Raw genomic sequence first — 25041 nt, forward strand, 5'->3', positions numbered from 1 at the left:
GCAGAGTTCTGCCCTCAAGGGTATTCTGACTTGTGGAGCAGACAGGAACGTGATTGTAATTCACGGGGTACCTGGAACAGAGGTGTTTATAAACAGATATGTGGGTCAAGTAAGATTTTGGGAGGAAGACGATCCTTAAGCCAAAAAGGTAAAAGGTGCGCAGGGGCTGATTAGGCAAAGCAGGTGGAAGAAGAGCTAGAATGAACAAAAACTATCCGGTCCAAACCCGCAAGGGTACGCGAGGAGCTTAACCAAGAGGCGAGGGGACGCCGCCGGTGTACCGTGGACAGGTTGGGAAAACCTTAGACTTCTGCCATCCCAGGGGGTTCTTCATGCAAATGAGACTCAGGGATGGTGTCAGCAAGAATAAAAGCACCAAACGACCGATGCTTTTGTGTGTATCACCATAATTTTCAGGGCAGTGACACAAATGTTCATGATCCTCACACAGTAGACCATCGATCGACGGTGAAGGAAGGACGGAAGCTCTTCGATGCAAACATCGGTCTTCAATTTTTCCCCACAATGTTTCTATCACGAGAGGTGACAATGAGCCTGGGACATCAATTTGTGGGCAAAAGGACGGGATGGAGGAACTGCCATTGTGGGAGGAAACGTTGTGGGAAGGGGTGCACTGTTGTGGTGAAGACCCCGAGACTCACCCACAGGAAAGATCCAACAGTGGGAGCAGCGGCAGAGGAGGCCACCCGCAGGAAGCTGGCAGCACTACAGTCCGTGGCCTCTTACCTGAGCCGGCCACCTCTCACTCTCTAGGCGGAGCTTGGTCGCGACGCCTTTTCGATTGGCAGCGGCTCTAAACCGGAGGCGGGCTTTCGGGGCCGGGCGCCCTTGAGGATTGGCCCGGCTGTGAACAGATTCTCAATTTGTGAACGCGGCGGGTTCGTCTGCAGCTCCGGCTGCGCGCAGGGCGGGCCTCTCTGGGTCCCCAGCAGTCATTGGCTCGGTGCGGTTTCCTTGGGGACGTGGCGCCGCTGGCGGCCAGGCCTCCTTCCGGCTGCTCTGGGAGCCACGGGTAACCGCTGAGGACCAGGCTGGGCTGTGAAGAGGGACAAGCGGGCCTCGGGATCCCGTGAGTGGCATCGCGGGAGAGCTGCGGGGAGAAGAGTGACGGGAAAAGGAAGCGGGGTCCCCCATTCTTACCACCTGGGGTGGCTGGCGTGGTCCGCGAGCACGGAGCCGGCCCGTAGAAAGCCTGCGTCTGGGATGCGCTTAGGGTCCTCTTGGGGTGGGGGTTGGGGAGAGATCCGACAGGGAGTGGTGGGTGGTCTCAGTACCGTGGGAGGGAAGTGTGTTGTCATTGCGGGGATCTAGATCTTTGGGCACTTCTGGACGTCGGTCTGAAAGCCAGCCAACCCTTTCCAGGCTTCAGCCTTAGGAGATGCCGGGGACAAGGAAGCCACCCTCTCAGGGCAAAAGGAAAAGGAGGTGACAGACGTCGAGACTACTGAAGGGAACCCATGGCTAGGTAAGGTTTCCACCCGTTATCTCTGGCAAAGGGCTCAGTGGAGGGTGGTAAGCGGGTTGAGTGGGTGGGTGGCGAGCGCCGGGAGGCTGTTACAAAGTGAGGTTTGTCCGAGGCTTCACCTGAACTTTGCATTCTGGTCAGGTGTATGCAAAGACGGCAATGTGGTATTCTTTTGAATGGCCGGTGCATTAATTTCCTGTCCATAGTCTGGGGTCATGGGAGTAACAATGGTTGCCTCTGAAAGATGGTGGAGTCAGAGCCAGATTCAGTTTTTACTATGTATGTATCTGTTAAAGCTGAGGTTTTTTTTTTAAGTCCGTCTGTGTGTATAATTTGGTAAAGCATTAAAAAAAAATCAGTTAAATAACTTTTCTAACTGTCTAGCTTCTTGACAGCATTGTTAGCAGGCATGGAAACAGCAGGTCAGGTCTTCCTGAACTGAATAACAGAAATACTATGAGCTGTACAGGTGCTTTTCTCTCGTATGAGAATGAAAAGAACAGACTTCTCTTGTCATGCATTTTCGCCTTGAGGGCTTTCATCTAGTTTTCAAGTGTCACTTATGGAGAGATTTAAGGCTTAACAGATGTTTGTCTCATTCCAGGATCAGTTTTTCCTACCTCTGCCCAGCCTCCTGGTACTTCACCGTGCCCACAGTGAGCCCGTTTCTCCGTCAGCGGGTGGCACTCCTGGGACTCTTCTTTATATCCTGTCTCCTTTTACTTCTCTTAATCATGGACTTGGGACATCGGGGCACTTCGTCAGCTCGAGATAGGCAGTATGAGAGGTGAGTCAGCTTTACATCACTTTGACTAGCCTGCTGTTGACGTTATCAACTTCCTTCTGGGCTGGGGGCCGTACCAGGGTCCTGGACATGTGGTAAGCAGTCTCCCACCAAGTTATGACCTCACCCTCCTTTTTCATTTTGATTGTTGAGACAGGGTTCTCACTAACATCCCCAGGCCCGGAATGACCTGGAACTCACTCGGTAAGCTGATCTTGGAACTTGCAATCATGTGCAGCTCAGCCTCTTGACTGGTGGGATAGCAGTCTGTGTCACCAGACTTGGCTGTCTTTTTTCTTTTCTTTTTGATAAACTCTTTAATGCGTACCTTGGACTCCTGAGAGATATGACACTTTTATTAGTAAAAATGCATGCCGTGTATTACATAGGAAGGCCTTAAGTCCATTTTTGGGCTGTGTTTAGTTTTAGTTCAAGAATGCTGATGCTGTATTTTAGCCGTGAAAGACGGCTTTCTGTTTTCTTGTCTGGGTGGATTGACGCTCAGTGACTACATACATATTTAGGATTGCTGTATGCTTCTGATGATTCTATGAACTGACTTCTCTGTCTTTGTTAAATGAGTCTCTATCCTTGATTTTATTCTTTGCTCTGAAGTCTACTAGTGTGCTATTAATATAGCGACTTCAACTTTCTTCTGAATCATGTTAATGGGATACTTTGCTATATACTTTTAAGTTTGTCTTTAAAAATATTTATTATTGGCCTGGAGTGGTGGCCTTTAATACCAGAACTTGGGAAGCAGAGGTAGGTGGATCTCTGAGTTTGAGGTCAGCTTGGCCTACAGAGCGAGTTGCTGGACAGCCAGGGCTACACAGAGAAACCCTGTCTCGGGAAAAAAAAAATATTGGTGTGTGTGTGTGTGTGTGTGTGTGTGTGTGTGTGTGTGTGTAATGTGTGAATTTATATGTACCTCATGCCTGAAGGGGCCAGAGGGTGTTTGATCCCCTGTAACTGGAGTTGTGGATGGTTGTGAGCCACCATATGGGTGCTGGGAATTAAACTCGGGTCCTCTAGAAGAACAGTCAGTGCTTTTAATGGCTGAGATTCCTCTATAGTCCCCATCTCTCTATTATGTTTAAAGTGGACTTTTTGTAGATAGTTTAGCCTTGTTTTTTATCCATTGTCTGTGTCTTCCTTTTAAGTGGGGTGATCAAGCCATTTATATTTTGTCTATTAATTATGTTTAGACCTGGTCTGTCTTATCATTTCTGTTTGTCCCTATTTGTTTACCGTCCCCCCCCCACTTTGATCTTTCTTTGGAATTGAGTACTTTTTTTATGATTCTATTTTATTTCTTTTGTTGGATCATTAGATATAATTTGATTTCTTTTCATGGTTGCTTTAGGATTTATAGCGACAGCTTTACCACATTGCTTGTACTTGGCCAGAGTTTAAGAGCAGGACACTTTTGGTCCCCCTTTCCCGTAGTCTTTAAGCTATTGTCATATATTTTATGTCTACAAATGGTGCCAGTTCCATAATGTACTGTTGTTGAACAGTCAGTCAACTATCTTTCCAAGGATTCCTAAAATTAAAGAAAGTGTTGTATGTTTACCCATTTTTCACCAGTGCTTCTAGCACCATATTTCTTGTTGTCTAAAATAATTTTTAAAAAACTCTTCTTTTCAGCCGGGCGGTGGTGGTGCATGCCTTTAATCCCAGCACTCGGGAGGCAGAGGCAAGAGGATCTCTGTGAGTTCGAGGCTAACCTGTTCTACAAGAGCTAGTTCCAGGACAGGCTCCAAAAGCTACAGAGAAACCCTGTCTCGAAAAACGAAAACAAAAATACCCCCCTCCCCCCCAAAAAACCTCTTCTTTTCCATTTCTAGTAAGGTGAGTCTATAGGGAGTGGATTCTTTCAATTTTTTTTTTTCTTTCCAAGACAGGGTTTCTCTGTGTAGCCCAGGCTGTCCTGGAATTCACTCTGTAGACCAAGCTGGTCTCAAACTCCCGTATCTGCCTGTCTCTGCCTCCCAGGGGCTGAGATTAGAGGTGTGTGCCCCCATTGTCTGGCATTCAATTTTTATGTACCCGAGAATGGACTTACTTTGCTTTCATTTTGGAAAGAAGAAATCCATTGTTAAGGAGCTCTGTGTTGATCATTTTTCTTCTTGTCTTGCATTCTTTCTGAGAAGTTAGCTGACACGTGTATCTTTGTTCTTTCTGTACATGTGTGTGCTTTCCTCCTGGGTGATTTTTTAAGCAGTTTGATTGGGATGTTTGTGAGATGTTGCTCCATGGTTAGGCACTCTTTTTAGGAGCAGTCATTCACTGCGCACCGGCTCTGCTCAGTACTGAGCTACAAAGCCGAATACAACACGGCCCTTATATTTTCAGATCTATAAAGTTAGACTTAAAAAAATGTTTATTTATTGTGTATTCAGTGTTCTGCCTGCATGCTATAAGAGGGCACCAGATCTGTTATAGGTAGTTATGAGCCACCATGTGGTTGATGGGAATTGAACCCGTGTCCAATAGACGAACAGCCAGTGCTTTTAATCTCTGAGCCATCTCTCCAACCCTAAACTTAGACTTTAAAAAACAAATTTAGAAAAACTTTGACCAGCATTTCTTCATATATTTTTCTGTTTTCTCCTTCTCCTTTGAGGACTCTAGTTACATATGTGTACCAGGATCCTTTCCCCAAACCAACTGAGGATCTATGTATTCTCTCTGTGTGTTTTATTCTGAGTATTTTATTTACTTTTGGATAGGGCCTCACTATGTAGTCCTGGCTAGCCTTGAATTCTCTATGTAGACCAGGCTGGCCTCAAAGCAGAGATCTGTCTGCTTCTGCTTCCCGTGTGCTTGGATTAAAGGTGTGCACCACTGTACCTGATTCATTAATATTGTCCTCCACAGTGTTTCACCTACTGCTGATTTTATTCAGTGAATGCAGAATATCCTTTTCCCATAGAAAATGCTGCTAAGTTATTTGCTGTGCTCTCAATGCCTTGACTGCACAAGGTGGCCTCCAGGCTTTTAAGAAAAACTCTCATTGCTGTATTTTTTAGATTAATTTCTGCTGAGGCTACAGATTTAAATGATGTCATGTTGTATTCATCATTTTCTTTCTTTTCTTCTTCTTATTTTTTTCAAGACAGGGTTTTTCTGTGTAATGGCCTTGGCTGTCCTGGAACTTATTCTGTAGACTAGGCTGGCCTCAAACTCACAGAGATCTGCCTGCCTCTGCTTCCTCAGTGCTGGGATTAAAGGTTGTGTGCCATCACCACACAGCTGTATTCATCATTTTCAACATGGTTTTCTTCTTTTTTTCAGACTTGCTTCTCAGATATGTGTCAGGAGACTTTAGCTCCAAGTAATAACTCAGACTGACTTAAATAATAGTAATTACAAAAAAAAAAACCCTTACTGGCTCCTATAACTCGATATCCAGAGACAGAGACCATGGGCACCATATTAGCCAGCAGGATGGAAATTGCTGTCGTACTACGGGGTTAGCTTATTTAACGGTTGCAAAATAACAGCCAGTAGCACCCAGGGCCACAGTCATCCTCATTCAGGTCCTGTCGAGAGAGAAATAGGCTCTGCTTGGCCCTCTCATAAAGATGGAGGGGGGTCTTGCCAGAATCCTCTACCAATATTTTCCTTGAAGCTTCTGTGGTCAGAATTGTGATAGATGCCTAGTCTTTGTTTTCATTGGTTCTGTCTCCAGAATTTTCATTTCATGTTTAATTTTGTCATTAATCAGCTAAAAATGTGTTGAGAGCCACCATGCTCAGGTATTGCTGGGACATAGACTGTTTGGTGCCTTTTCTCAAGCTGCTTGTATGGTCAGCCTTCCCTCTGTTAGAACTTCTGTTTATTTGTAGTTTGGAGTCTTCCTTTCCAGGACACAACATACTGTTTGGGGGGCTATAGCAGTCAGCAAGTGATCTTAAGAAACTTGTTAATTAAAATTGTAAGTTTAAAATCCAGATCCATAAATTGAATTTCTTTGCTGCCGATTTTTTTTTTTTTTTTTTTGGATAGACCTTGGCACAGTTTCCCACCGGAAAGACAGCGTGACCTGACTATGGAATAGCTAACACGGCTAGGGCAAAGTATTAAGAGTTGGTAGTGACATACATCCTGGTATGTTAAGTTGTGAGATCAGGGGTGGGATAGGAGCGGAAGTGTGGAGGGGAGTATTTAGATTTCTTCCTAAGGGTAGAGAAAAGGCTTAGCAGGTTTTGAAGAGCTGTGTGTTAGAATTTGCTCTTTAGAAAGTTCAGGTGGGTGATGGTGGTGTGCACGCCTTTAATCCTCAGGAGGCAGAGGCAGGTGGATCCCTGAGTTTGAGGCCAGCCTGATATACAGAGTTTCAGGACAGCCAGGGCTATACAGAGAAACCCTGTCTCAAAAACTAACAACAACAAAAGCTTACTTTGATGGCATTGTAGGGAACGAATTGGAAGGAAATAAGGAAGCAGAGAGACTTACTATAATACTTGAGCCAAGATGAGAGTAGCCTGAAGTTGGGCAGTAGCCGCACAGATCGAGAAGAAAGAGTGGTCTGTGGGAGGGAGAGTGACCACTTGTTTTTAATAAATGCATTTGGTATTTTGCCTGCATGTATGTCTGTGTGAGGGTGTCAGATCTTGGAGTTATAGACACTTGTGAGCTGCTATGTGGGTGCTGGGAATTGAACCCAGGTCCTTAGGAAGAGCAGTCAGTGCTCTTAACTACTAAGCCATCTCTCCAGCCCCTAACGGCAATTCTTGTTAAGTACCATATGCTACGTAACCAGATCCAATAACTAACTACTTGTTAGCTTAATTTAATTGAAAGAAGAGCTCTTTGGGACTGTGGAGCACACAGATCTTTCGCTGTAAGGCCATTACCAAAGTCCTCACACCTTGAAATGCTTTGGCCAAGCAGCCTTGTACCCTAGAGCTTATTGTTATTTATGGCTGTGTACACGTTGCCACTAACAGCTCTCTGCTATAAATTCCATTGGTGGCAGCCTCCCCGACACCGTGCGTTCGTCGTATCATATTTGACACTGGGTACAAAGATGAATAAAACGTGGCTCCTGAACACAGAGTTCATAACCCCATTAGAGAGCGGACCTGAGGGAGTCATTGAGATAGTCATTTAAGATCAGGAGCTACCCACAGTTAAGAATCAGGAACAAAGTTAATCATAAATGAATCCAGAGAGACCCATGAGTAACTGACCAACTGTGCTATCACTAAGTTCACGTCCTAAAAGAGCATGTACCTTACTGATAAGATAGGCTCTCATATGCAGCTTGCTTTGCTTTTTCTTCCTCCTCCTGCCCCCCCCCCCCTTGAATTGTTTTTGTTTTCTTTCCTTCTCACCCTGTAGGCCTGGTTAATTTGAAAGGATCCCCCAGGGAAGCTTTAACCGTTAATGTTAATGCTCTTCCAACTCAGACCCTAAAGCCCTGCTGTTACAGTCAGGAGCCACCAGTGCCTTGCCTTCCCATGGCTCCCGTTTGCCTCGCCAAACCAAAGATTACAGCAAATTAGAATGATGGCTTCTGGGAGTCCAGGTTGTCAATGCGTGCAGGTGCCCTAAATGCACGGATAACTGGCATGCGACAGTGAGACAGAAAGCAGGAGTTGTGTTGCATGCCTGTAATCCAAGCCTAGGAAGGCAAGGCAGACTAGGCCACCTAGTAAGATCCTGTCTCAAAAATACTGGGGAAAAAATACACTGAGTAAATCAAAATTTCTACATTGTCTGTCATAGTAAACAGCTCTATGTGTTTTGTTAAAACTTTTCTTATACAGACTGATAATTTAGTCAATGATGATCTTGAGGAGTTGCTTGTAGTCTTTTATCTTTAAATCACTTAGGAACCTGTGACAGACCTTAAGTGACAAGGTCTCTGAAGTGCAGAGGCTTCCAGTATGCAGGCTCGGTGAGAGCCATGAGGCTGCTATAGTTCCTTAGGGCGGTACTGTGGCTTCAGGGTTAATTAGCCCTAATCATTTGCTTGCAGGTAATCAAGAGGAGGCTTCTTATTATTCTAGAATCCTGATTTTAATGCATAAAGTAGGAGTGAAAAATGATTTTTTATCTTGTCATTCGAATTAGGAACAAAGCATCTAGCCAGCTGGAGTGGTGCATGCCTGTAATCCCAGCCCTTGAGAGGTAGAGGGGCTGAGATCCTGTCTTGGAAAAACAAAACCAGCAACAAATAAAGAAATAAAGTGTCCAGACTACCCGAAACATTGATTGACTTAAGCAAATGTTAGCTGTAGGATATTTATTATTTGAAATAATGTTGATTTTTCTGTCCTTTAATTCTCTTCTCTGCCCCCCCCCAAGATGACAGGCAACATTGTCTCCATTAAAAGTTCCGCTTTTTCTTTGTTTCTTTTTCTCTCTCTTTTCTTTTCTTTCTTTCTTTTTTTTTTTCTGTAGCAGCCTCTGCTGCTTGAGTACCAGGGACCATTAGCTGCCAATAGGATGACAAATCCCGTAACTAGGAACCGTGGGGGAAAGCTTTGTCAACAGTTCTGAAAGATCTCAGGCAAGTCCTTGCACTTGTGACTTTCTTTATTACGTACAGCTATAATATACAGTTTTCCTGCTTGTTGTTCCTAAGTCACAAGCTGGAATTGAATCCTGCTCTGCATGCTCATGCCCCCTCAGAGGGCGCAGTGCTGCTGGAACAGACCACAGGTGTCCTCACAGGAACGTGCAGACCTTTGCTCAGGAGAACGTGTGCCAAGGAACACTGCAGTCACTCCGCGCTCTCAGTAAAGCGGCACACGCTCATGGTGATCTTTTTGCATCTTTGTGTTTCAAAACATTTGGAAGTGATGTTTTCGTAATGCTTCAGCTGTTTTCTGTTAGAGACCTTTAACTTGTATTTTATTCAGTTCTTAGTGACAGACCATTTCTCAGGTAATAGACTGAAAACATTAGAAGCTCCTTTGAGAGTTTTCTGTAGGCAGTTTCGAAACCAAGGAGTTTTATTTTCTCCTCTTCCTCCTCTGCTTCTTCTTCTTCTTGTTTTTGTTTTAATTTTTGTTTTGTTTTTCTAGACAAGGTCTCTCTGTGTAACAGCCCTGGCTGTCCTGGAACTCACTCTGTAGACCAGGCTGGCCTCGAACTTACAGAGATCCCCTTGCCTCTGCCTCCTGAGTGCTGGGATTAAAGGTGTGTGCCACCACAGCCTGGCTGTATTTTCATTTTTATTGTGAGCACATAACCATATTGTTTCCGGAGATCAAAAAGAGACATTACATTAAATAAAAATTTATAACACTTTAGGTTATAAATTTGGAGCTATGTTTCCATTTATAAGAGTTTGAAAGAACCTTTTTCTGGAGAAATGAATGCATCCCCTCCCATGCATTCATTTGCTTTATCTTAATGCCAGGTATTCCGTTTGAAAGCAGGATTTTAAGTTATAAATGTTCTTGTCTGGTTAATCTTGTTAGGAGGTGAGCAGTAACCTTCCAAACTGGTTTTCTGGGCATGGATTGCTGTCCTTCACGGATGGCTAGTGTAATGCCCTTGTGTTTGGTTTTGAGTTATGAGTACTGTCATGAAAGATGATGACATTCAACAAAGTGCTGGTAGGTCCATGCTGATGGAGGCCTCATTTATTGACTTTTGGCACATTGCTGAGTTCTGTTTGAGTTCTGAAAGTGATTTAACTGATGTTGATCAAGCGAGCCAGGTAATAGTTTGGTCACTTCTAGCGGTAATGCTGTTAATATGTTCAGGATAATGGCAGTGAAAGCCCTCATTTTTCATTTCTACTTGAGGGGATGTATTTGTGGCTAGCTTTCATTGACTCAGCAGCGACTGGAGGGCGATCATGTTAGAGAGAGAAGGGGGTAGGCAGAGGAGGAGGTGGAGGGAGATGGAGGATCTGCGCTGTATGAGCAAAGGGAAGCCAAGTGAGGTGCCTGGTGGAGACCTGGCTCTCTCTCGGGAAGGTGGCTGAGGAATTCCGGAGCTTTTAGACATCTTCCCTTAGGCTTTGAGATCTTTCTAGAAATTGTTCTATGTGGCATCAGCCAAGGAGAAGGGTCCAGCGGTGCACGCGATTCACCATGACAGCCAAGGCCAGGTCTGCAAATCATAAACAAAGATGCTCAAGAGACTGTGGGAAGCATAAGCAAGCTGGTGAGGTCATCCGAGGTTAGCAGTCCAGAAAGTGGTACTTCTGCTACCTCCCGGAGGGAAAGCCCTTCTTCAGTACCTGTCTGCACACAAGATAAGAAAGCTGGAGACTTCCTGCTGCTTGCAGTGACTGATCAAAGACTCAGCCAGGGAGTGGAAGCTGAACGCCATCTGCTCCTTCCTTTCTGCCCTGTGCTCTAAAGCCAGCTGACGTTTTCTTTTCCTTTTTGCTGTTGCTCTCATGACAAAGTCTAAAGGAAGAGAAAGCTAAGTTGAGCTGCACCAGAATTAGAACCGTGAAATTGCTTATTTCAGCGAGAATCAGGAAGGATAACAGGACACCCTGCGGAGTCACTGAAGCTGTCGAAGGCCGGTTGAGTTTGAGGATAGCAGAAGGAAGATGTGGAGGAATTGGGAGCGAACCAGCAGCTCTGTCCTGTGAGCTCCAGGAGGAGTGAGTGACTGCATCTTAGGTCCAGGAATGTAAGGACCACTGATGCGCGCTGCCAGTAGTCGGCAGGCTCTTGAGAAATGGCCTAAGCAACGGAGAGAAACCTTAAGGGTTCATCTGAAATGTACACGAGCTACTCGAAGGGCATAGTGGCATTCTTAGGGCAGGGGGAGAAGAAACGCTTTCTCGGGGGCTGGAGAGATGCTGCCGTGGTTAAGAGTGTGTATTGTAGAGGACTTGAGTGTGGTCCCCAGCACCTGCACAATCACCAGTAACTCCAGCTCCAGGGCATCCAGGCTCCTGTCTCTAAGGGCACTTGGACCAGGTGCGCATCTTTAATCCCAGCACTCAGGAGGCAGAGGCAGGTGGATCTCTGTGAGTTTGAGACCAACCTGGTCTACAGAGTGAGTTCCAGGTGAGTTGAAACTGCTTAGCGAGACCCTGTCAAAAACATAAATAAAGGCATTTGAAATCACTGGGTTTTGTTGGGGCCAGCATTGCTACACAGTGGCTTCTGCTGAGAGACCAGGCTGGGCAGTTGTCAGCCATGTACAAAGCCCTAGGTTTATCCCTAATACTGCATTAACCGAATGTAGTGCTATACACTTGGGACTTAGGAAGGAGGACAAGACACACGAGACCCTGCTCAAAAAAACGAAAAAACAAAACCAAACAAAAAAAGGCTGGAAAACCGTTCCAAAGGTGATGAGAAAAAAATCAACAGAAAAGAGGATGAGAGAGGGCGGATGCTTGGGAGAAAAAGGTTGCATTACAGCATTGGCTACCAAAATGTGAGTCCTTGGGGTCTCTGGGACCACTTTGAGAGCAGTGAATTCAAAGCTTGTAATAATATTGAGATATTATCTACCGTTTTCATTGTAGTAAATCACATGAAGTTTCCCGTCCTAAGCATTTCTAACTGTCCAGTTCAGTGGTGTTCAGCACATTTACATCATTGTTACATTGTCTCCAGAACTTGTCATCCAGCAAGTCTGAAGCTCTCTACCCACCAAAGAACAATTCCCCTCTATTCTGCCTGCCAGCCAGTGGTCCCCAACTATTTCACTTTTGTTTCTATGACTTTGACTCCTTTACGTACCTCATGCAAGTGGAATAAATAGAGCATTTATCTTCTTGTGGCTAGCTTATTTCTCTTGGCCTAACGTCCCATAGTAGCATGTAACGAGATGGTCTTCCTTTGTTACACCGAATAGTATCTCCCTGTATGTATACACCTCGTCTTGTTTACCCATTCTTCCAGTGCTGGCTGTTCCAGTCGCTTCTACCTCCTGACTCCTGAGAGTTCAGCACATTGATGATTGCCTCCATGATGTCAGAGGGCATACAACTGTGGAGGGCTTAGCACAAATCAAGATAGTGTTACTCAGTTGTACTTTTGTCACTGCATTTCGCTTTGTGATACCGTTGTGGTGGGGGGAATCTGATGTACTTGACGGCATTTTATTTACTACGCGATGAGTTGAGAAGTAGGCATTCAACATTCCCGCGCTCCAAAACTGGCTTGAGGGAGGCTCCTTGGGCAGTTAAGCCGTGAAACACTATTTTTTACCATGAGAAAGACTGGTTTTCTGACTTAGGTATTTCAGAGATGTTTTATTTATTTTTAAAGATTCTATCTTGTATTTGGGTGTGATGGTCTATGCCTTTAATCTCAGCACTCAGGAGGCAGGGGGTGTAGATCTCTGTGAATTCAAGATTAATTTGGTGTAGATAGTGCATTCTAGGTCATCCAGAGCTACATACTCTGTAGTGAGATTCTGTCTCAAAAAAAAATCATGGGGAAACGGCTTAGTGGTTAAGAGCCCTGGCTGCTCTGGCGGAGGACCCAGGTCTGGTGCCTACTCAACGTAACTCACAAAGTCCTGTAACTGCATTTCCAAGGTACCCACCAGCCTTGTCTGCACTCTGTGTGTTCCAGCCCTGCACATGGTACGAACATGTGACTGTGTGTATGTGTTTGCAGAATCTCAGACATATATATATATATAAAAGATTAAATAAATTAGCATGCAAAAGCTTAAACCTTATGCCTTGTACACACTAGGCAAGCAGTCTACCACTAAGTGACACTTCTAACCCGTGAACCTTTTAAAAACGAATAAAATAAACTTGTTACCTTTAAAGGAAACAAATGTCAGTATTTAAATAGCTAAAGTTTGAGCTTCCAATTGGGAGTTAGAATTTCAAATGCATCTTTGCAACTGAATTTGGCACACTTCCCAGGACCTTAAAGATTTTTACGAGAAACATTGGTGCTGATATGAGTGATTAAAAAAAAACTGTACAGTGAAATGTGTCAATATTAAGATTTACATAATTAATTGAATCATTCTTGCCTTATTACAAAAAGCTATCTTTATAGTTCAGGATAAGCCAATAGATTTTAATGTAGCAGAATATAAAATTTTGGGGGGTTAGGTTTTTGTGTTGGCTAGGTTTTGGTAGTTCGTTTTTGTTTTTTGAGACAAGGTTTCACTATGTAGCTTTGGCTGGCCTGGAGCTCACTATGTAGACTAAACTGGCTTCCATTTTACAGAGATCCGCAGGTCTCTGCCTCTGAGTGCTGAGATTAAAGGCGTGCACCGTAACACCTGGCTTGTTAGTGAATTTTCTGTCAATTTAACACAAGCTAGGTTTTCTGGGAAGAGGGATACCTCAACAGCGAAAATGCCTCCATCAGATCGGTTGGCTGGCAAGTCTGTAGGGCGTTATCTTGGCTACTGATGATGACAGAGGACACAGACCACTGTGGCTCAGGCCACCCTTAGGCTGGTGGTCCTGGATGCTTAGAAATCAGGCTGAGCGAACCAGGAAGAGCAGGTTCCTGCCCTGTGTTCCTCCTGCTCTGACTTCCAATAGTGATGGAGTGTGACCGGAAGTGTAAGATGAAATAAACCCTTTCCTTCTCATATGCTTTTGGTCATGGTGTTTTTCATGGAGTAGAAACCTTAATTGAGACAGTTGCAATTGCAACAAAACCTCTAAGAAACTCTACTTATTTTGAGTTATAATATAGAAGCAGGGTGTCTCCAGCGTTCTGAAAGTCTGTCAAAACTATTTCTTGGTCTGAGGATGTTACTCAGTGGTAGAATGCTTGTCTAGCATGTATGAGGTTCAGTCCTTACATCGTTCAATCATGAATAAATAAAAGTAAATTTTTTTCTTTTTTCTTTTCTTTATTTTTTTATTGAAAAAAAATTTCCGCCTCCTCCAGCCTCCCATTTCCCTCCCCCTCCCTCCACTCCTCTCCCCTTCTCTCTCCAGTCCAAAGAGCTGTCAGGGTTCCCTGCCCTGTTGGAAGTCCAAGGTCCTCCCCCCTCCATCCAGGTCTAGGAAGGTGAGCATTCAGACTGGTTAGGCTCCCACAAACCCAGTGCCATTGTCCTTGGCTTCTCATCAGCCCTCATTGTCAGCTGTTCAGAGAGTCCGGTTTTATCCCATGCTTTTTCAGTCCTAGTCCAGCTGGCCTTGGTGAGCTCCCAATAGATCAGTAAACGTAAATTTTAAAAGAAAAAAGCTGGGTGGTGGTGGCGCACACCTTTAATCCTAGCACCTGGGAGGCAGAGACGGTGAATCTCTGTGAGTTGGAGGCTAGCCTGGTTTTACAGAGCAAGTTCCAGGACTGGCTCCATAGCTACTGGGAAACACTGTCTCAAAAAAAAAAAAAAAAAAAAAAGGAAGAAAGAAAACCTCTTCCCTTTTGCAGCAGGCGTGAAAGGCTAGACCATCACACACTCAGCTAAAGCTATGTCTGTAGCACATTGAATACCAAAGCAAACATGAGAATGTTGATCAAGGTGCAAAAGACATTTGCAAAATTATGAAACAAAACCATTCTTCTAGTTTTTGCTTCTGAAAGCGTAGCATAGGTATGTATATATAAATATGTTGTGTTAATACGGAATGAATTTATTGTTGTTATCCAGATGAATTACTATTTAAACATTTGCTGGGTCTAGTAGCTCATGCCTTTAATCCCAGCACTCAGGAGGCAGAGGCAACTGGATCTTTATGAGTTCAAGGCCAGCCTGGTCTATGTAAGGAGCTCCAGGCTAGCCAAGGCTACATAGTGAAGAAACCCTGTCTCAAAAAAAAAAAACAAAAACAAAACCACAAAAAAACAAGCAAACGAAAACTGAAGCATTTTTCACTTTAATTTGTAGTATACCAAGTATACATGGGTCTAGCTCAAGTACACGAAAGCTTGGGACACGGTAGGACGTGAGGACGTTCGTGAAGGCTCAGCGATCAACGGAAGTACTAGCCCTGTTCTTGGACCCACTCGTTTCTGTTTTATCCATCTTAGGTATTTGGCTCGGGTAGGAGACCTTGAAGCCACCAACACCGAAGACCCAAATCTGAATTACGGACTTGTGGTGGACTGTGGTAGCAGTGGCTCCCGGATTTTTGTTTACTTCTGGCCAAGACATAATGGGAACCCCCATGACTTACTGGACATCAAACAGATGAGAGACCGAAACAGCCAGCCTGTGGTTAAGAAAATCAAGCCAGGTACTCATTAGAATACATTTGTTACTGATCTCTGACCTACTGTAGGAAGAGAAAGGGGAGGAAGGGAGCTCGCTTGTTTTTGTGGGAATCTGAGCACTGGGAGGAATCTCTCATTTAACTGCCATCCAACTTCTTTCAAAAACATAAATGTGGGGCTGGAGAGATGGCCCAGTGGTTAAGAGCACTGTCTGCTCTTCCAGAGGTCCTGAGTTCAATTCCCAACAACCACATGGTGGCTCCAAACCATCTGTAATGAGATCTGGCGCCCTCCTCTGGCTTGTGGGTATACATGGAGTCAGAAAGTTGTATACATAATAAAGAAATAAATCTTTAAAAAAAAATAAATGTAGGTCCTTGGATAGAATCTTATGAGAATTCATTTTCTGGGTCATATGTAATCTACATTAAAATACACAGACACATATGTCCACACATATGTATACATGTTTGGTGTTACTTCAGGAATCTCCGCAATGGCAGATACTCCAGAACATGCCAGCGACTACCTGAGACCTCTGCTGAGCTTTGCCGCCGCTCATGTGCCTGTGAAGAAGCACAAGGAGACCCCCCTTTACATCCTCTGCACAGCGGGCATGAGGTTGCTCCCTGAGAGGTGAGATTCAGGACGTTATGGGACTCAGGGAAGCAAGTCCCTTGCAGCCAGAATGGAGGAGGGTGAAGGCACGCCACACAGAGCTCACAGGTGGGGAAGGCTGCTTGCTCAGAACCGTGGAGCCATTCCTATACCCAGTTACTGCACCGTCAGGCAGCCATATCTTCCTGTCATTTGTGGCTTTGGATCAGTATCTCTGTGAGATGACAAAAGCGTTCTGAGTTTGGATTGAGGGTGTGGTGGCAATTGGGAGTGGTAGTGATGGTGACTGAGTCATGGAACAGGTATGGTAAGACCGTATTTGCACAAAGAGTCACCCGAGGAACGGGAGTCATACTGGGGGCTATTGGGAGACCAAGGCAGCAGTTCAACCTTCTCTGTAACTCTTTGGGTCCCATGATGATGGGTGACTCTCTCTCCTTCCTCTCCCTGCTACACAAACCTCAGCCTCTGTTGCTTTAGATGCTTTCCTGGCTCCAACCAGTTCGATCTTTTCCACCTGAACCCCAAATTGAGCCCGATATCTTTGTTGTTGTTATTTTTGCGATACAGGGTTTCTCTGTGTATAGCCCTGGCTTCCTGGAACCCTCTTCGTAGACCAGGCTGGCCTCAAACCCACAGAGATCCTCCTACCTCTGCCTCCCTACCTCTGCTTCCCGAGTACTGGGATCAAAGGTGTGCACCACCACCTCAAGAAAGATGCTAGGGCTGAACACAGCCTAACTAGGGAGATGCTCTGCCACCAGGACTTCACCCCAGCTACATATACACTTTTTTAAAAAGGTTTAGAAATTTTATTTTATATGTATGACTGTTTGCCTCCATGTAGGTATGTGTACCACATGCGTGTAGAGCCCACAGATGCTGGAAGAAGGCATTGGGTCCTCTGGAACTAGAGGTTACAGCTGGTTTTGAGAAACAAAGCTGGGTCCTGTGCAAGAGCAGCCAGAGTCCTTAACCAGAGAGCCAACTTTCCTGTCATCCATATGTACTTTTGAAGTTTTTTTTTCTTTAACACTGTGTGTGTGCGTGTGTGTGTGTGCGTGTGTGTGTGTGCTCGAATAGAGGTCAGAGAACAACTTAGAGGGGTTGCTTCTGTCCTCCCAATATGTAGGCTCCAGGGATTGAACTTTGTACCATTTTATATTCCCACTGTCAAGAGTTCTTTTTTTCCACGTCTCTGCAAACACCTGTCTTTTATTTTTCTTGTAATAGTCACCCCAGCAGATGTAAAGTTGTCTTTCCTGCAGTGCTGGCTTGCAGTCCCCTCATGCAGACCTTAAGACGTTGTCATACACCAGCTGACCGTTCGTTTGTCTTTAGAGAAATAGGTGATCAAGTCCATGGTCCCATTTTACAGTCAGGTTGTAAGTTCCTTTCTGTCAAGCTGTGAAATTTTCTCCAGTGTTTTGAGAACTAATCCCTCGTCAGACGTGCAGTTTGTAAATACTTCACTAGGAAGCTTTCCTTTTTCTTCTGCTGGTTGTTCCAGAAACTTCTTGGTTTGGTGTGCTCCCGCTTGTGGGTTTTGGTTTTGTTGCCTGTGCTTTTGGTGCCATCTCAGTGAGCTCAGTGCCAGCGTCGACGTTGGAATTAAGCCTCCAAGAGTGGCCAGTCTCATAAGCATTGGGCATCCCTTAATAATGGAAATATTCTTCTTGGTAAACAGCAGTTTGCGTTTCCACACAGTTAAATGTTCTCACTTGGTGTTTCTTCAGGCTGCCATACTAGAAACCCTCGCTGTTGATGAGCGCTTTGGTCTGGGTGCGCCGGGCAGTGTAATATCCCGCTGTGCTGTGCTCAGTGAGTGGTAGCTCTCTGGCTTTCTGGTGAGGAGCAGATTATTTTTATGGTCATTTGTTATCAGGGGAGGCCTTCTAGCTCTCTGTGTATAAAATTTCATTTTGATTTTACAAATCACGCTTTAAATGTTAAAGCTGTAACCTTATAGGAAGTCCTAAAAGTACATACATCAAGCCAAACAAAACTGTTCATTCTGTCTCCTGACCTTTTCATTTTGCATTGGTGTCTTTTCTTTGTATATCTATATGTAATTTCTACAAAGTTAGGATCATCCTATAATTTACCTTTACATTGTTTATTTATTTTAGACAGGATCTCACTGTATAGCCTCAAACTCACAGAGATTCACTTGCCTCTGCTACCCAAGTGCTGAGATCAAAGGCGTGGACCACTATGTCCAGCCAAGTTAGAGCTTTACGTAGTCCAGTCTGGTTTCTAACTCACGGTGTGGCTGAGAATGACCTTGAATTTGAGGTCTTTCTGCTTTCTCAGAATTTGAATTCTGAGATTAGCGAGATTAGGCTAGGCTTGTTCCTCAGGCCTTTTTGTTTGTTTGTTTGTTTGTTTGTTTGTTTTAGTGTGGTGCTAGGGCGGAACCTAGGGTTTTGTTCCCGGTAAGCAATACTTCCCTAACCAAGCTACATTCTTCATTCCTAGAATTTTCCTTTTTTTAGATTTATTATTTTATTTGTATGAATGTTTTGCCTACATGCATGTATTTGCTTTATATGTGTGCCTGGCGCCCAAGGAGTTGAGAAGAAGGCTTCAGATCCGCTGGGACTGGAGTTGCAGATGGTGTGAACCACCGTGTGGGTGCTGGGAATTGCACCCAGATCCTCTGCGAAAGCAGCAATTGCTCTTAATCACTGAGCCAACCACTCAGCTCCAGAATTTTTGCTTTTTGAAGTAAGAAATATTACCTTTTGTTTGTGAACTTCTGAAACCCTAGGAAGAGAACAGAAGGTGAGGGCAGAAGGTGAAGATGCCAGATCACACAGCCTGGGCCGTGATGAGGCCCGACAACCTAGGCTGGGGAGGAAACCCAGAATAAAGGTCAAAGTGGCAGAGCCAGCCAGCAGGGCTGGGCAGAAGAACATGGACGATGGTTTAGCCGCCATATGTGTTATGGTTTTGGTCCCTTTAAGAGACAAGCCACACCCATTCCCCTCCCCATCCGCTGAGGCAGGCTGATCTTCAGCTTCTGGCCTGAGTTCGCTCTCTTTTCCATCTTCCTCTCGGAGAGGCAGCTTTGCTTCTGCCTCTCTCCCCACTTCTCTGCTTCCCCCCTTCTCTGTCTCTTTCTTCTCTTCTCTCTCTCCCTCTCTCTCTGTCCCCCCCTTCACCCTTCCTCCTCCATAACCCCCTGAATAAACATTCAACCTCACCCTGCATGTCGTGTCTATCCATGTTTCTGTCTTCTGCCCGCCTGCTATGTGTCTCCCTGCCTGGGACCAGCCATTGCTCAGGGACCAGCAGCCGTCTCTGCCTAGAGCCCACTGCCTGCTGCAACATGGCCTGCCACCACTGCTCTGGGACCAGCAGCCGTCTCTGCCTAGAGCCCACTGCCTGCTGCCACATGGCCTGCCACCACTGCTCTGGGACCAGCAGCCGTCTCTGCCTAGGACTGGCTGCTCCCAGAGCCCGCTGCCTGCCACCACGTGGCCCGCTACCACCATTTGGGACCTACAGCATTTCTGCTGCCTACTGCCACGGGGATCTTGCAGCATTTTTAAAAAAGAACAACAATATGTGTGTCTGGAGCAAAATAGTTCATCTCCTGGCATTGCCCTGTACTGTCTCTGTCACACAAGTATGAGTGTGGAATCTCAGAATGGTAGGCTCTGCTGTGTCAGGCAGCTTTCATTTCTCTTCCTGCTTTTCTGGTTGCCTTTCAGTAATGCATATGTCCACTCTGGACTCAATGAAATCATGACTGCCTCTAGGGCAGTGGCTGATCCCCATCTGCCTGTTGCTGCAAGAGCCTGCGTTGTGTGATTAATGCCTTCCTGTTTCATTGGTATCTGCCACTAGTGCCTATGAGTCATCTGGACTGCATTTGAATATATCTGCACTAGGTTGTGTTGCCAACAATCAAGCAGATTTTTTTCTACTTCCTCTTTATTTTATAATGGAAATACCTATAAAATTATATAAAGGTATTTACAGGATCTTATTTTATTTAATTTTTTTTTAAAAATTTTGAGGTTATAATATAATTACAGCATTTTTTCCTTCCCTTTCCTCCCTCCAAACCCTTCCATATACTCCTCCCCACTCTCCTTCAAATTCATGGCCTCTTTTCTCATTAATTGTTATTGTGTATATATATCTATATACATATGTGTTCCTAAAAACAACCCGCTCAGTGTGTATAATGTTACCTGTATGTGTTTTTAGGGCTGACCATTTAGACCTGAGCAGACAATTGGTGTGCTCTTCCCTGGGGAAGACCACCTCTCTCTCTTGCTGCCCACTTTCCCTAGCTGCCTGTGGTTCTTTGATTAGGGTTGAGGTCTTTATGTTCCCTTTGGCATGTCCACTGGTGTTACCATTGTTCAGTTCGTGTTTGGGAAGTCATGTTGGCGAGTTTGTTTGTTTGTTTTAACTGTAGGAAATTTCAGATATGAAACTTTGAAGGAGGGAGGACAGTGGGGCGGTGCAGGAGACTTCTATGTAACCTGGCTCTGTTGAGGAGCTCTCAGAGTTTCGCCACTGAGTTTAAAGTAAAGAAAAGAAACAATGTTGAGAATGAAAGTTTCATCCCAGTACAGTATATAAGGAGGTTTTTGTTTTGTTTTTGTTTTTTTATTTTATTTCTTTTGAAAACTTGTAAGATTTTCTTTTTACTATTTTTAATGATGTGTGTCTGTGTGGGTATCCATGTGCACACGAGTGTAAGTACTTGAGGGACCAGAAGGATCTGGCGTCACGGTGATTGTGATTCTTGATGTGATGCTGGGATCCGAACTAGAGTCCTCTGCAGGCAAGTCCTCCTAATTCAGAGCCATTTCCAACCTTGGCTTTTGTTTTGTTTTGTTTTTTTGAGACAGTGTTTCTCTGTGTGGCCCTAGCTGTTCTGAAACTAGCTCTTGTAGACCAAACTGACCTCGAACCCTCAGAGATCCACCTGCCCTTGCCTCCTGAGTGCTGGGATTAAAGGTGTGCGCCACCACTGCCCAGCTGTTTTTGTTTTTTTAAACAAACTCCATTAAGCATATTGAAAAGTATATTGAAAGTCTTTTCATGTTATCATTTAAAAATATAAATGGACCTCATTCCTTTTAACATCAATATGATTTTAATTTCATTATATAGATGCTTCATAAATTATTTAACTAATTCCCTTGTCATCATTTTATTTCCCCAGATTATTATAATAAGTAATATTGTTATCTTTTCTTTATTACTTGGATTATATTTTTGAAAGCATAGTGGCTCAGGGTTGGAGAGATGGCTAGACAGTCAAGAACACTTATTCTCACAGAGGACCCAGGTCCAATTCCCAGCACCCACATGATAGTCACAGCTTTCCACAACTCCAGTTCCAGGGGCTGTGATGCCCTCTTCTGTCCTCCACAGGCACCAGGAACACATGTGGTGCACACACATATATGCAGGTGGAACACTTATACATGGAATGAAATCAAATCTAAAACAAACATTTGTTAAAGTGTCCTGACTGAATGAAAGGTTAAACACAAACAAACTTTAGCAGTACAGGTAGTATACATCGCAGACAGCACCGAAGGTGTGTGGCCAACCTTCCCTGTCACCACCAGGTACAGCAAGCCCTCATCTGTGGGTCACTCAGAAGCCTGTCCCATCCCGAGAGATGGATAGCCCCTCAGATAGCCCCTCCTTATCCCTGTGAACTCTGTAGAAAGTTATGATGTGTAACAGTTAGCATTTAAAAACGCTGTACATGAGATTGTATTGGAAAATTAGTTCCTCAAGTATAATTCTGCCCTTTTAAGTGGCAGCAGTATTTTTCACTGAGTCATGTTGACAGTTATCTGACCTGGTAGAATATTCCTATAATGAATAACTTTAGAAATCCAGGACGGGCTGGGAGAGGCCTCAGCTGAGAAAGTACCTGCTTCCCAGGCACGAGGGCCTGAGTTCGGATCCCCAGCCAGGTCTAGTGGAGCATGCCTGTAATCCTGGTGCTGGGGCTGCAGGAACAGGAGGGTCCCTGGGCTGCTGGCCAGACAGTCTAACCAAACCAGGAAGTTCCAGGTTCACTGAAGAAACCCTGTGTAGAAAAGAATAAGATGGAGGGCTGGAGAGGTGGCACAGTGGTCAAGACCAGTTGTTGCTCTTGTAGAATACCCGGGTTCAATTCCTAGCACCCACAAAGTGGTTCACAGACATCTGTAATTCCAGTCTCAGAGACTCTGATGTCCTCTTCTGACCTCCATGGGCATCAAGCATGCATGTGGTACACATACATACATGTAGGTAAAACACACATATAACTTTTTTTTTAAAAAAAGGTAGAGACTAGTTGAGGAAGACACCTAATGTCAACTTCTGGCCTCCACATATGGACATGTACACACACACACACACACACACACACACACACACACACACACACACACACACAATCATGGGAACATTGCAAATGTAAAATGACCGTTCGTCTCATTCTTAACTAACATTTGCCTTGGATTCATTTTATTATCCTTTCCTTTATTTATTTTTACTTCATCTAATAAACCTAGGAAAAACATTTAAAACTTCAGAGGAAAAATACCCACATAGATGCTAGGTATCAAATGTCACCCTTGAAGTAGAAATCCTAATGAACTTTGTATTCTGAACCGCCTCTGCGTTTTTCAAATGATAAAATTTTTATAAAGAAAAAAAGTCAACCCTTGAAACATGGAAGAGTTAATTGTTAGTTCATATAATAGATTATATAAGAGCTTGTGGCACTCGTTGCCTAGTTGTGAGGTCACGAGAGGCAGGCTGTATTGTGTAAGACCCGAGGGTGAGTTTGTGTCTGTAATTGACATCTTCCTCTCGGAGTTAGAAACAGTGTAGCCAAGAGTGTCTGAATTTCCTGTGACTTCCCTCATGCTCGCCCAGAGCCGTAAAGCCATGCGCTCCCCATGGAACACCCGGGTACTTCATGATTTAAGGTGAAGAGGCACTAGCCAGCCTGAAACATGCCTCCGGCAGGCCTTGCCCTTCTCCCCCTTCCCCTGCCTTCTAAAACCCATTAGATTACAGTTCTAAAACTAGCCCCCAAGGTCTATTCCCTTATTTGGCCTCTTCCTCCTCCTGAGACCAAGGTTCAACTGTGGAAGTACTGAAGTCCAGCAATCAAAGGCCCCTTTAGCCCATGTAATTAACACACCCAGTAACAATGAACACCTCATCCTAACTCGGGGGTTTCCTTCTTTATCTGTGTAAACTGTCATCTGCCCGTGGGCCATGGCTGCCTGCTCTCTACCCAAAGGCAGTTCTTTGTCTCGCTTCTGGGACAGCTGCCCCTTTTCCCTCTCCCTTGTTTCCTTCCTCTTCTCCCTTGGCCTCTGTCTCCTATCTTTGTCTCTTATTCCTTGCCCTTTGTCCCGCTGGGGCGAATTAATCTCCTTTGAGCCAAGAACTCGGTCTTGGGGGTCCTGGGTTGATACTGATCCCTAAATACTGTCTTTGTGTAGGAGGCTGTTCTTCCGTTGTAGTTTGAGCCTCTGAAGTCAAAATAGGAACCAAAATGGATAAGCGCCAGGCAAGTGGATGGGTAGATGGGGAGGCATCGTGACAAGACTACATGGGAGGGCAGTTTGTGATAAGAGGTTTTTATTTGTTTTCTTTAAGAGATGGGGGCTCACCATGTTTCCGAGGCTAGCCCTTGGCCCCTGAGCTCCAGCACTCCCTCTGCCACAGTTTACTGGGCTGCTTTGGTGCCAGGTGAAAAGACGGTTAATAATTAACTTTGGGATATTTTTGTTCTTTTTCTGCAGGCAGCAGTTGGCTATCTTGGCTGATTTAGTGAAAGATTTGCCATTGGAGTTTGACTTCCTCTTTTCACAGTCTCAGGCCGAAGTGATCTCTGGGAAGCAGGAAGGTACTGGGCTGGCGGGGTAGCGCTGGGCCCTTGGAGATGCTCAGGGTTCAGCTTCCCTAGCAGGCGCTCGGGATTGCTGGGCGTACCGCCTTCCACTTGGCTCAGCTGTCCAGTCTTCTCGTAGCTCCTACGCTAGTCATCCGTTTCAGAAGCTGCCTCTGGAAGTCTCAGGTTTATATCTGGTTTTAACTTAGCACGAAGCACCACACTTAGTATTTAATGATGATTCCAAACGAGTCTTTGATTAGTTAATTGCACTTTTGCAAACATACAGTTCTAGGAGTTATGTGTAGTTGTCCTAATTTAAACATGAAAGCAGGTTATTCCATTAAAGCATGAGGAGACCTTAGTTCAAGGAATGATTAGGCTGAGTTACTTTTCTCCTCTTTTGGGCTTTCCTTTTATTGTAATTGCTGTTTGGTGTGACTTCCCTTAATACAGCACTGCATTGATATTCTCATGTGGCCCAGGGTGCCCAGAATGATCGGTTGCTCCCGCTTCTTTCCTGGGTTTGAGACAAGGTCTCACTGTGTAGCCCTTGCTTGTCAAGAACTTGCTGGCTGGCTTAAAACTTAGAGCAATCCTCCTGCCCCTGCTTCCTAGTGCAGGGATTACAGGCATGCACCAACATGGCCAGCTATTCCAATTTCTTTTCTTTTCTTCCTTTCTCTCTCTCCCTTCCTTTTTTTCTTTTTTGTGAGTCAGTGTTTCTCTGTGTATCCCTGGCTGTCTTAGAACTCACTCTGTAGACCAAGTTAGCCAAACTCAGAGATTCAGCCTAGTCCAGTTTTTTTTTTTTTTTTTTTTTTTTTTTTACCAGAGGTGACCATGGGGCTGGGAAGGTGGCTCATTTGGTAAAGTGCTCGCTGCACAAGTGTGACGACCCGAGTTAGAGCCTTTGGCACTCACATAAAAAGCCAGGTGTGGTGACACACACCTCTATTCCCGGAGCTGGAGCGGCAGAGACAAGAATCCCTGGGGCTTACTGACTAGCCAGTCTAGTTGAATTGCTGAGAGACCCTGTCTTCAAAACATAAGGTGGAGGGTGACTGAGGAAGACATCCAGTGTCATGTCTGGTCCCCGTGTACACTTAGCATGCACATGTGCACACGTGTGCGCACACATATACACACACAGGCATGCACACACACATACATGGGC

General features: G+C 44.8%; 1 protein-coding gene across 2 annotated transcripts in view; it reads left to right on the forward strand.

The window, feature by feature from the left end:
• Nucleotides 1-930: 930 nt before the first annotated feature.
• Entpd7 (ectonucleoside triphosphate diphosphohydrolase 7) overlaps nucleotides 931-25041 on the forward strand; it is a 46292-nt gene continuing 22181 nt past the window's right edge. For both annotated transcript variants that reach the window (XR_012910695.1, XM_075974144.1), the window contains exons 1-6: nucleotides 931-1090; nucleotides 1384-1486; nucleotides 2091-2273; nucleotides 15182-15387; nucleotides 15850-16000; nucleotides 23776-23879. Coding sequence is in view for 1 of the 2 variants with exons in the window: in XM_075974144.1 (XP_075830259.1) it covers nucleotides 1479-1486; nucleotides 2091-2273; nucleotides 15182-15387; nucleotides 15850-16000; nucleotides 23776-23879 (652 nt within the window). In the remaining variant the exon portion in view is untranslated. The remainder of the gene's footprint in view (nucleotides 1091-1383; nucleotides 1487-2090; nucleotides 2274-15181; nucleotides 15388-15849; nucleotides 16001-23775; nucleotides 23880-25041) is intronic.

Source organism: Microtus pennsylvanicus, chromosome 5 (assembly GCF_037038515.1).
Source record: "Microtus pennsylvanicus isolate mMicPen1 chromosome 5, mMicPen1.hap1, whole genome shotgun sequence".
Taxonomy (NCBI): Eukaryota; Metazoa; Chordata; class Mammalia; order Rodentia; family Cricetidae; genus Microtus; species Microtus pennsylvanicus.